The sequence below is a fragment of the Harpia harpyja genome, chromosome 8 (assembly GCF_026419915.1).
Source record: "Harpia harpyja isolate bHarHar1 chromosome 8, bHarHar1 primary haplotype, whole genome shotgun sequence".
NCBI lineage: Eukaryota > Metazoa > Chordata > Aves > Accipitriformes > Accipitridae > Harpia > Harpia harpyja.
The window spans coordinates 6415122-6428419 of record NC_068947.1 but is presented as its reverse complement, the minus strand read 5'-3'; the positions used below and the strand labels follow the sequence as shown (position 1 = coordinate 6428419).

The following is a 13298-nucleotide window of genomic DNA, read 5'->3' as shown; positions in this document are numbered from 1 at the left end:
TTTATTCTTCACTTTACATGTGAAAAATAGCCTCTGTATATTGTTCAGATAAACAGTTATCAAAAAAGTTCATCTTTGAAATCTGTAAGACATTTTATTGATCCAGTTCTGTAGTCCTTCCCATTTGACTAATGTGGAGTTTTTAATTGCTTCTTTTTGTAATATTAATAAATTTGATATCTTTGCAGTTCTCTCACAGAAATTTCAAGTGATGCCTTATAAGTTTAGAAGTCTGTTACAGTTGTCTTCTGACTTCCCTGAAAATTTGCCTCTAATAGTTCCATTCAATACACAGCACTAATTATTGCCTCTCAGTGGGCATTTCTAACACGACTTCTTCAGTAATAGCTATTCAAACACATGAGTAGTGAATACAGAAATCAGTTTGGTCTGTGGGGATTTCTTGAAAGGATTTGGAAAGGTCAGCTGGAGTTGATGTACGTGCAGTTAGTATGACTGAGAGAGCTAACAATTGGCATTTGGATGCTCTTTCCAGGTGACGGGAGAATACCCTCTTCTGGTGCTGCGACTGGGGAAGAGGCAATTTTGCAGGGCCACATACGGTTCTGCTTTGATACTTGTTGAGCATCACCTTTTTAGTGTTACTCTATTTTGTTCTGTAAAACAACATTTATGTAGAACAACATTTATGTTTAACAGCCAGTCCTGAAGGATGAGTAACAAAACCAGTAACAGTCAGAAACTAAGACCAAATACTAAGACACAATTCCTCCTGATGTTACTGAAAATAACATTTACTGAAGTAGCTGCAGAGTGCAGGATATTGGAGCGATCAGCTCTGCAAGCCCAACTCTGAAAAACGGCACCAGTACAACTAACTGGTTTTGTTGCAAACTTCTTTATACCATTGAAAAATGGCTCAGCCAACGGCTGAATCAGTTATGGACAATTTTGATAAGTTGATGCACAATTCATAGAATCATGGAATCGTTTGGGATGGAAGGGATCTTAAATATCATCTAGTTCTATACATGAGCTGTATGACATAAGTTATGTGACCGCTATATAGTGATTGGCAAAGGATTTAACAAAAGTATTTTTCCCTTTAAGAGAAGTAGTTTCTTCCAGTAGGATATTCCTTTTTCACTTACCTATTTTTAGGATATACACCTTTCTGAGAGATTCAATAATGACTTCGTCAGTAGAAGAAAGATAGGCATATTGCTTTATTCTCTAGCAAGTTGTATTCAAACTGGTTTGAAGGTCATCTGACTTTAAAGCTCAAGAGCCTCTGGTTTCATCCTTGGATGCACTTTCAAGGTCTCCTGTGGTTGTTCTTTTTACATCTTTTAGAAAATAGTCCCTGGGTGACGTTTTTTTCAATTTGTTTTCTGATGACCTCAGCATATGGTGTAGAGTGCTGTTCTAGGATTATTGAAAATTCGTTCTGCGCAGCAGTGACTCACTGAAAAAAGGATGTATGCACATGTGTAATGCTTTCGTGACTACCTATTATTAATATCTATCTAATTACTTGTTAACATCTGCCTAATTACTGCAATGTTATTAGTATAGGATTTAATTTGGTTCTTTTCAGGCTAAAATATTGTCATGTTTGTACAGTAGCCTTGCTTCAAGTACCGTGTAATCTCTTCTTTCTTAAAGGCCTATGCTAAGAAGGCAGCATTAAAAGGTGGTTTGGATAAGACTGTGAGTCTCAGAAAGGATTTGTCAGAGATGCATGAATGGATAACACAAGCTGAGGAAGAATATCTGGAAAGAGATTTTGAGTATAAAACACCTGAGGAATTACAGAAAGCTGTTGAGGAACTGAAGGTAAAAGATGAGCTAATTCCTTGAGCTGTGTTTAAATTCTTTCTGAAGCTTTCGTTGTAGAGAAAGTCTACTCTCTCTTTTAGGAAAGTGCCTTTTGACATCTACTTGTTAGCCTAAAATTTAAAGTAGTAGGTGGCTTGAAGTAATTTCTATTTGGAATACGTTGGAAGATATTTAATCTTTTGCAGTACTGCATTGCTTTTTTTTCTCTGCTTCATTGGATACTTGATTTTGATGCAGCTTCAACATTCTTTTACATGAGGCATAATTCCTAAGATTCAGTTATTAGCAACAGTTAACTGATAGAGTGAAATCAGGTTTTTGTCTTCTCTTTGTATTAGAGACAGAGAAGAAAAAAGATTTAGGGCTTCAGGATGCATGTTGATATGTACTAAGTACGCATGATTTATTATTTTTTCAATGCAGCAATATAGGAACAGCATATTTTGGTCTCAATAATGTTTTTTTCATGTGGGATGAATATGGCCTGTGGACAAAACCACTAATATACTCTTGCTCAGCCACTGCATGTGAGCTTGATTTTTATTTCAGAAGTGAATTGTTTGGTCTGTGCTATTCAGGAAGTCGGGTTATATGGCCTTAACAATCTATCCAACACTTTGTTTGCAAACTCTTTGTTGTCCATAGGGTTTTGCCAGTGTTTGAGGGTATCTGACCATGCAACTGATGATCTCTTTATTTACTGGCAGAAATGACTTGATGACAGTCAGAATATACAGAATATATGGAGATAGATGGAACAAGTTCAATTCATTGTAAATGAGGCAAATATATCAAAAGTAAACATCTGCTCTAGAGATACAGTTCTTTTTTAGTAATTAAATAACAAAACTCACATTTATACATTGCACCGCATAATAAAACAGGTAAAATGTACGGATTTCGACACAACCCCCATGATGGATTTCCTAGTGAATATTCTGTGCTTCCAGGTGAAGTACAGGTATGTCAAACTGTGACACCTTGACCTATGCAGATAACCAGATCATTTGTCACGCATCCCTTCACCTGCTCCTGGTGATCCTTTCCCCAAAGGCTTGCAGCCACCTCTCCTGTCACACAACAGGCAAAATCTGGACCAGAATTCATTGTGATCCCAATTATTCTGTTTTGTGGACTTCCTCAGACCCAGAGAGAAAGAAGGTTGTCAGGAACAGGATTTTGTTTTAATATTTTCGAGCCAGGGAGTTCTCAGCTTAAATTCTTGCAAGGACCAGTACATGCTGATGACACTCTGTATACCATCCCTCTGTTTCCAGTACTGGTATGTCTCCAGTTATAGACACGATCCCATTGTAAGCACTCAGAGGAAACAATGCTAGGTATGACAATCTTATTAATGAGATGGCATAACAAGGGGGAGAGTAGCAAAAGGTGGAGGAAGAAAGTTGGGAATTGGATTGATCAGTTGTTGTGGTTACACCGACTAAAACAGGGAAAAGGTGGCAGGTTGGTGGATCCTGATCATTTACATAGGATTTGTTAATTACTGGGTTTAATTCACCATCCATTTGTGATTCTCTGTGTTCCTTGGATCTTTGTATTTCCTATGTCTGTCCTTTATTAAACGTCTCTGCCTAGGGTCTAACACAGAAAGTGCTGTTTAGGAGGATGCTCCCTTTTCACTTTATCCTCTCTTCATGTTAGGTTAATGTTCACTGGTGGTGAATAATGGCACTGATTTTTCTGCCTCTGTAAAGTAAAAGAATGAAATCAACATTAATGCTCTGATAAAAGTGTGAAATATGCACTGGAGAAAAATTATTTCCGCAATTTCTCTTTAAATGCGGGTTAATGACAGTGGCAAGGAGAGGAAAATCAGACAGAATTATTTTCTTTTTTTTCTGTCTTGCTGCTTTTGATTGTGCCTTTAAACCTGGGTACATGAATTTGTAACACAAAAGATTTTTTTTTTTTCTTTTTTTCATTTGTGGTTCATAAGGTATTATGGCAAAAGTATTTTGAGCATTTCTTGGAAAAAAAATACTGAAATGTTTTACTGTTCTGGGAGCTCCAGAAAACTAAATAGTTGTGTGATCTTAAATTGTGTTGAGTATTGCGCGTTGGCAACAAAATGGAAAAAAAGGGGGTTGGGTGTCAGAAAGTCTGAGAATTAAATGGCTCTTGGAGTTGTTTTTTTGTTGTGGGGTTGTTTGGGTTTTTTTCCCTCTGACTTAATTCTGTCAGAGAGAATTCTAACAGTTATTAGAAATAAATTTCCTTCTTAAACCCAGACTACAACTTTTTTTTTTTTTCCCAGAGGGCAAAGGAGGAAGCCATGCAGAAAGAAGTAAAAGTGAAGCTTATTACTGATTCTGTGAATAATTTTATAGCAAAGGCTCCACCTGCAGCTCATGAGGCTTTGAAAAAGGAGCTCGATGTTCTAATTACCAGCTACCAGCGACTCTGCAGCAGACTGAATGGAAAGTGCAAAACTTTGGAGGTTGGATATCTTATCAGTCATTGTATTTATAGCCCTTCTAACTGCAAAAGTAAGGTAGAGAGCAAAGATGTGTTATCATATGGGATCATGAGTAGCCCAAGGCTCTCATCGCTTTATGAGCCATATACCAAATACTACATGGTATGAGCCATATACCTAAATCTTTTTGAGAATCATATATGCTGGAGAGAAGCCTCAGACATGTCTCTTAGGTGGGAGACAGCAATGGCTGCTCAGGGTTCTTATCCCTTGTGAGATTAAGCCAAATATCTGGCTTCTGTAGCAACTCTGAGATGTTGTTTTCACCAGCTTCTCTAGGCATCTTTCTTCCATGGCTAAGGATTTTGATTAAATGGCCCTGAAGCTGGACACGTGGTGTTATCTCAGCACGGGAGCAGCATTTGATCTGCTGGCAAGCTGAATATGTCTTGTGTTTTGAGTTGACCCTGCCATTTTGGCCAACTCCACTACAGATTCTTGCCATAGGACTGTTTGCGTATTATACAGTGGTCACAGTGAATTCGGTATTATTTTTCCATTGTGAACTAATTTGCGATAGATAACTTTGTACAGGACGATCATATACCTGGGTAAAATTTATCTCCTCTAAATTTCACTGTGGAAAAAGCGTGTATTCTAAGCTGGTAATCTATATTTCTCCTGATCATTGATGTTGTTGTTGTGTGAATTGCACTCTGGGAAACTTGATCTACAAACAGCCTAATGCATCTCAATAAAATAATTTCAACTTCTACTGACAAAAAAGGAACGATGAAAAGGTGATTTATGGAGAGTTTAAATGTTTTGCTTGTGTATAAAGTGCCATTTTTATCTGCTTATTTAAGCATCTTCAGGCACTGTAAAAATGAAATATTAGGCAATAATTTAATTCCAGGAGAACGAGAACATAATTTCATTTTACAACATTATGTTTATTACTCCAGCACTTAAGTGGTCTATAAATTGCACTAAATGTGGTTTAGAATTAATTTCCGTAGAGATTTCAGTCAGAATTTTTGAAAGCTGTTTTTTAGACATTTTATGAACCTGTGCTTTAAGTAATTAATATACAGAATATATAAGCAACCTAACTACATCTTGTAATAAAGACATAAACTTCTAACATGAGTCTTTAAAAATTCTGATAATTTGCATTTTTATATATTACAATAAAATTTTACAGAAAAGCATATAAAGTGGATAATTCATGAGACGGAAGATTCAAGTTGTATTTTGTTTGCAGAAGTGATCACTCTTTCATGTTATCTTCTGTGGTTTTACTCTGTTTAATCAAAATGTTTTGGTTGTGTATTATATTATCTGGAACATGTAAATACTGGTAAAAAATCAACTCTAGGGCACTGTAACCATCAGATATCAACCATGTTGTTTTGGGCATGAAGCATGCAATGTTTTCAATGTTTTAGTAAGTTACAGTTAGTTGTGAGATTTTCAATCTCAATAAACTTTTTTTGTTCTCCATCAGGAGGTATGGGCATGTTGGCGTGAATTATTGTCATATTTGGATGCAGAAAATAAATGGTTGAATGAGATTGAACTGAAACTCAAGGCAACAGAAAATATCCAGGGAGGTGCAGAAGAGATTTCTGAGTCTCTAGATGTAAGTGCTGACTTAAATAATATCGCATTTATCATGTATTGATAAATTGTAAATCACATTACATTCAAAACAAATTATGAATCAACATTACATATGAGTAAGATGCAGAATATTTGGAAAGTCCTATGTTCTCTCTTGATTCAACAAATGAAGTTTTGAATTCAAATCCACCTAAGTGAAACAGAATAATTAAATGCGTTATGCCTGATTTCATAGATAATTTTTGGTGACAAGAAAATACATGTTCTTAAAACATATGGCCTCACTTAAGCCAGTCAAAAAAATGCTGAAGCCTTCAGAGAGAGCAGGCTTTCACCCTAGCACTGCAACTCCGTTTATTATTACTTAATTTTTATTCATGGAACCTTTCAAATTTGTAGAAATTAAGTTAATACTCTTAGTGGATCAAAATACAAAATGTTACATTGATAATGCATTTTTGCTGTCAAAGTTCATCCATTCAGATAATGAAGCAAGTTTTTTATTTTTAAGTACACAAATACTCCCACTGAACTATTTGGGCATAGTCCATGTTTTTAAAATCAAGCACCCAATTTATTGCTTTGCGAAAAATCTTTTTTTGTTTTTGGTAATAAGTAGTACAGAACATTTGTTGTCAAGATGTGGGACATAGATATTTTTATCTTTTCTCTCTACTTTTATTGTGTATGAAATATGAAGTTTCTTACATTTTTAAGGAGAGTTGTGATGGTTCTGTAGAATCTTATTTACAGAAAGGAAAACAAACTACTTTTTTGGCCTTGTTTCAGTCTTTGGAACGTTTAATGAGACATCCAGAAGATAATCGCAATCAGATTCGGGAGTTGGCTCAGACTTTAACTGATGGTGGAATCTTGGATGAATTGATCAATGAGAAACTTGAGAAATTCAATACTCGATGGGAAGAACTTCAGCAGGAGGTATATTTAATAATTGACCTGTCTTCCCATTAAACAACTGACAGTCTAGCACCATTAAAAAAAAAAAAAAAAAAGGTTATTTTGTTGGTATAGTTCCTAAATAGTTCACAAACAAAGACTTACTTTAGAAGTTTGCATAGGTGTGGTGGGCTAATTCTGGTAGGTAGCAAAGCACCACGTAGCTGCTCGCTCACTCCCTACATCTCCTTTGTGCAATGGGGCAGAGAATTGGAAAGGCAAAAGCGAGAAAACTCATGGATTGGGATAAAGACAATTAAATAAGTGAAAGAAAAAAAGGGAAAAAGCAAGTGATGCAAAATGAATCTCTTGCCAACAGGAGACTAACGCCCAGCCAGTCCCCCAGCAATGGCAATTTTGGAAAAACAGCCCCCCAGCCCCCTTTTATTGCTGAGTATAGCTCTGTGTGGTACAGAATAGCTCTTTGGTCACTTCAGGTCAGCTGTCCCGGCTGTGTCCCTTCCCAGCCTCTTGTCTGCCTGCAGCCTACTCGCTGCGAGGGGCAGAATGAGAAAGAGAAGGCACCGTGCTCAGCAATAGCTAAAACATCCCTGTGTTGTCAACACTGTTTTCTCACCAGTCTAAACCACAGCACCACACAGGCTGCTGTGAAGAAAATTAACTCCATCCCAGCCAAAACCAGTACAATACGTAACCCTAAAATTCCAAAATTGAAGTGACCATCTAGTGGATTTAATCTTCAGTTGCATATTTAGAGATGTTTTCTCTGACAAAACTCTTACTGAGAAGCAAACTATTTTCAAAATTAAATATAGGAGTAACATTCTCTTACAGATATATTCTTTACTAAATAATAAGAGTCTTTGTATCAATTAAAGATTTTATAAAGACACTTCAATATAGAAACGTAGTTAGCACAAGGAGAGTCAAATCTAGCAATCTTTGCTACAGACTCCACGAAAAAAGTTTTACTAATCCTTTGACAGATCCCGCTAGTGGGACAGTATACTTTTTTGCTGTTAAATCAATTCAAAACTGTGATACTTGTGCATGAATATTTACTTTTAATACTAGGAGTTTATTTAACATATGTTTGTGTGCGTACTAATACAAATGTGTGTGTATGTGTATAATGGCAGGATCAAACAGAATTCACTAAGGTATTTTAAGACAACCAAAGGATACATAAGGAAATAGCTCAACTACTAGTAGCTCACAAGTAACAAAGATGGGGACAAACTCTAAACAAATACAGAACAGCCTTACAGGACAGACTAACAAGGCAGTTAAATTACAGAAGTATTCTGTGCAAATACATGAAAAATGAAACTCGTGGAGGACTTCTGACTTCATATAGGAAACTGTAACTTTTAAGCTGACTGTTCCTGTTCAGAAGGAAGATCTTGGAGGTAGGAAGAGAAATATCAGGAAGATGTCAGCTCAGCACTTGGTAAAGATCAGAAAGAAATTATTAGGGAAAGACCTAGCAAAGGACATGGAGACCCCCTTTATGATTGGAACCAGAACATGTTCAAAGATGAGCTACAAATACAGTCAAAAGTTACTCAGTTTCAATGAGATAAATGATGCACAAGTAAGATTTTGGGAAAGCAGATGTGTTAGAATGATAACAATCTACCATAACAATGATGACATTTTTGCTTCTTTCATGGTGCTTGAAAGGTACTTGTTCTTGAAAACAGTGGAAGTAAAAACACTACAGTAAAAATTAAGGAACGGTCCTCAGCTGCTCTGAGCTTAAACTTGAAGGATGGGGAGGGAGAGCGCCTGGTTCCCTCTGCTAACTACCTGGTGGTAGTTCTGGTGCAGTGCAGGCATTCACGTAGTCCCATATTGCTGGGCAGTGTCATAATAGAAAACTAAACATAACTTTCTGTATACCTGCTTTTTTGGGGTTTTTTTTTTGTTTTTTTTTTTTTGTTTTTTTTTTTTTACATCTAACTTCTGTTTCAAAGCAGATACATTCCCTAGAATTCTGCTTCTTGGCATCTGTTGTTTTTTTTCCTGACTTGGAGGGGAAAACTAGGAATATGCAGAGGGCTTCCAGTGTGTGAAAACAGGACTTTCAAATAGTCTTGCTGAGTCATGTATGAATACTATTCAGTCTTCACAGTAATAGGCATTAAATCAAAATTCATGCCAGCTGTAGGGGTTAAATGTGAAAGTACAACATGAAGATGTGTGAAATTCTGGAGAAAATTTTGATGAATATATAAGCAAAATAGAAATGTATTCACTGCTTTCCAATTTAATTTAAATATAGACAAAAAAGGGGGGGAGCCCCCTCCTTATTTGAAAGCTTGATCTGATATTTAGTAGTCAAATACTAATAGTGAGATCTGTCTATGAATATAAGAGCTGTAAAGAAACTATTTCAATCACAAGCGAGTCAGTCACACCGCTTCTTTACTGTATGATTTCTACAACAAAATGTTTTATTAATTTTTCCGCTGAAGTCTCACACACTTTTTTCATAGATTCCTGACCCTGAATTTTCTGTGCTGTTTGTGTAGCTCTGTTGAAATCCAAACAGCGTGCACTCTCCTTGCATAAAAATACATTGCAGGCACATAACACTATTCAGCTTGTGTTCAAGGTCACTTCTACTGCAGACAGACTAATAGGCTATCCTAATGTGGTTAAGTTATTTATTTTTATTTGAATAATTGTGCAGGTAATTACCAAGACAATAAGCTCATGTGGGCAGAAACTGATATGTGAAATATTTAATCACTATTAATAAAGCAATCAAACCAAACCACTACCATATGAATGATGCCGCAAGACAATACAGCATTGCTACTGAGATAGAGATTAATTTTTAAAGGCAGATAATGGCTTTATGTTTGTATGCCTTATCTTCTTTAGTTAACAAAGACTGAGTGTGTTTAGTTTTGCTTTTGAACATCTGGGGCTGATCGATAAGCGACATATACCCTATCTTTCCTTTTCAAGGACTGATTCACTTACAACTCTATATATTGGATCTAAAAAACACTGTTGCCTGAAGAACTTCAAGCTAATATTGCAAGCGGCTATCATCCCCTGTAATGCCGAAAGTGATTTACATCCTGTCCAGCAAACTTCAAAAATGTCAGCTAGATATTCTTGACTATGCTTGCAAAAAACTGTACAAAACATCATTGTTCAGATGAGCTTTATGCTAGATTAGATTTTTATTCTTGGGGACTGTCTCTTAATTTCTTTTAGGAGTCCCCTCAAGATTACCCTTTGTTTCTTTCAAAGAGCACACATTCATCATTTGACACAATTTTTCTGGTTTGTTCTCCTCTCAAGAGGAGAGAGAATTCTTCATGCCCCATCTCCACGTGATTGCTTTGAAGGCTGCTAAGAGGGCTGCTTTTACAATTTCTGAGGCACCATCTGTCTGCAGTGATAACCTAAAGAGATAAAGAAGTCCTCCTTGGTATAATTTGCAGTTTGGAATACAGTTGATCAAAGATGAATATCACTTTGTGGCTGAAAGGTCAAATATTTGTAGCCGCTTACTTTAGAAACACGCTGTGAAATATTACTAGAATTTGCAGAAGAGTTCGTTCTGGCTTGGAGGGTATTAAAAATTCCTGGGCCCAAAATGAATGCTTTGAATGTTATAAAAGGTGTTTCTAGTTTAAGTCTAAACAGTAATCCACTCTGATTCCAAACACAAAGCGGAGATTAATACATTGACAATTTGATGCAAAACGTACAGAGATGTTGTAGTATCTCTCAGACACAGCCATTGTAACACCAAGAATTAGATTAAATTTTAAAGTAATTTAAACAAGTTAAGCAGGAATTTTAAAGTTAAAGTTTTCTAACTTTTAACTTTTTAACTTTACCCTGCAGTAACATTTCTCAATAATTAGAGAGTATAACTGAGCCAAAAAAAAAAAGAGCTAACATATTTCTGCCTTTAACAGACCCATTTCCATGAGCCATAACGTACAAGCTAATTAATGATTTTGCTTCTGCATTTTAAATAAATATACCCTGTAGTAAAAGTGCTAAAATTTTCAGAAGGTTTTGTTCTATTTTTCTCCCACAGCACAACTACTGAGTACTGCCTCAACAACAAAACTCCACTTGGTTTTAACCATAAAACCCTAACCAACATCTTAGTAACTGCATGTGTGACTAATGTCATTAAATACATGAAATGTATTATTTAAGGAAAAAGCAGCAATGTCTGTAAATATAGTTTTATAACATTCAACATCAAAGAATGAGCTATAGTCGTAAGCAACTGTTTGAGCACCTCCAGCTTTCCTGATATTTGATCGCCTCTTAGTGCAGCCTTTCCCTTAATACGGCATTTTATATGGATACTATGCAATGTTACCATCTCCTGCATTTACCATTGATCTTTGTTAAATTGTAAAAAGACTTATGCAATACCCCATATCATAAAAATGAAACGTTCTGCTTAATTATAAAAAAATAACTAAAAATCTATAAAAAACTGTAGAGACTTTAATAAAAAATTCAGTCCATGAATATTTCTTCTTTTCCCTTTCATTCTGATAGTGCCTAACAGCAGATTTTTTTGTTTGTTTTTATTTTCCTTGACAGCTGTCAACATTTCACTGGCTCAGAAATAATTAAACAGTTGGTTATTTTCCTGAGATTTCCTATTTAGCAATTAACTGTCAGACACTTCCCTTTAGAGACCAAAGCCTTCAGCTTTATTGACTATGATCTGATAGCAGAGCTAGAGCTTCCTGTTACGTCCTCAGACCCATTTATACACTGCGATGTTAAACCATCTATTTCTTCCACAGAGGAATAGAAGAACCGTAATCTTTCAGAGGAAACAAAAAACAATCAAAAAAACCTAAACAAAACAAAAAACCAAACAAAAAAACCCAAAACAACCCCCCCCAAAACAGAACACCATAAAATATAATATTTTTATATTATAGGTATCTAAAATTTTGACTTTCACGTGTCTTTTAAAAATATGCATATATAGATTTTCACATGCACAGACATAGTTTTATGGACAAATTTGAAAGTCATGTTCACAGATGTGTGTAGTATGTCTGCCCCTTTTTGTAAAGCCCTCTAATGCTTACCTCCGTCAGTAACTCTCTTTTCTACCGAAAGAGAGGCAGAAGCCGCCTCCATCTTGTGGCATTCCCCTGACTGAATTGATAAATATTCTACAATGCCAGCGATAGTGCCAGGGCCTGACTGAGTGAACAGGATTAGGTTTTTGAGTCAGCTGTTGTGTACTGGAGAAATATCTTACATTATACGAGCGTATTGTACCTTTTATAAGATTGTTGTGAAGGCTTTTTTGTTACATTTGTTGTGTGAATTGAACAGGGTCAGGGTAGAGGCTTGACTTTAGGTGAGCGTGCAGGATGGAGTCTGTTGCCAGTAAGCAATATGGACAAAAAAATTAAAGCAGCACCCGTTTATATCTGAGAAAATCATCACAGCTGCGAAGGTGCCATTTCCCAGCATTTGGCTGTGTGGTTCTGCTCCCACTGCCAAAAAATCCTTCTCTTGTACCACTGCATTCACATCTTGCTCTGATATCATCCGTTCATTCATCTAAACTGTTCACGATTTTTGGAGAAGGTGTACTTTCACCTCACTTGGAAGATACAAAATATTGCTCAGGTTCTCAGGCTGTAATCAAATTCTCTCTGAGGACAATGAAAGGGGAATGTTTTGTCTTTGTGTGCACATAAAGATATCACAGGCATGCATATGCATTTATCTGATTTCATATTTGTTTGAAATTCAGCCATAAAAATTCAGTCCAACTCAAGCAAGGATTTGTTGTAATTCTTTCTTAACTTTATCTGCTTTAATATTTGATCAACGAGCTTGGGAATGTTTTAATTTTTCCAGTTGTGTTCTGAAACAGGATTTTGATATACATAGTTTCGCTGATATCAGCAGAGAGATGACAATTTTTCAATCACCACATATTTGTCATAGAATTTTAAGACTTTTTGTGAGTTTCCATGCAGTGATAACTATTTCATTGCATGCATGCAGGCTGCTCCTGAGGCTGGCAGCAAATTTATCTGTACTTAAGCAAGTGCCTAGCTGCAAACAGTAGTTAGCAAGGGTCAGAATTTAGCAAAGGTTCAAAGCTTCAACTATTGCTGTAAAAGTAGTTTTTCAGAAGGACTTAGCACCAAATTTGTGTCCAGCGTATTAAATTCTCCAGAAAGTGCAAGTGCTTATTTTAATAACTGATAAGAATGGAACTTTCTCTGTGTCTTATTTTAAATGGTGATTTTTTCTGAACGTCAGGACGCTGCAGCCCTTGGTAAGAATGGACTATGTGTGTAGGTTAGTCCTGCTAGTTATCCAAAGAGATCGGTAAAAGGCAGAGAGGTTTTCTTCCATGCTTCCAGAAGGATGCCCTTACCCGTGGGCTGTAGAAAGCTACTTACCCTGTTTCGGATCTAATGTGTCTTTCAATCTACTGTATAGTGATGGAAATGGAAAGGTAGGGAGTGACTGTATCTTAGCC

At 36.2% G+C, this 13298-nt stretch overlaps 1 protein-coding gene across 15 annotated transcripts in view; it reads left to right on the top strand.

The window, feature by feature from the left end:
* Positions 1-13298, top strand: part of DMD (dystrophin) — a 1317358-nt gene that overhangs the window by 581268 nt on the left and 722792 nt on the right. For all 15 annotated transcript variants that reach the window (XM_052795054.1, XM_052795067.1, XM_052795065.1 and 12 more), the window contains 4 exons: positions 1627-1797; positions 4079-4261; positions 5748-5882; positions 6653-6802. In XM_052795054.1, the coding sequence (XP_052651014.1) occupies positions 1627-1797; positions 4079-4261; positions 5748-5882; positions 6653-6802 (639 nt within the window). The remainder of the gene's footprint in view (positions 1-1626; positions 1798-4078; positions 4262-5747; positions 5883-6652; positions 6803-13298) is intronic.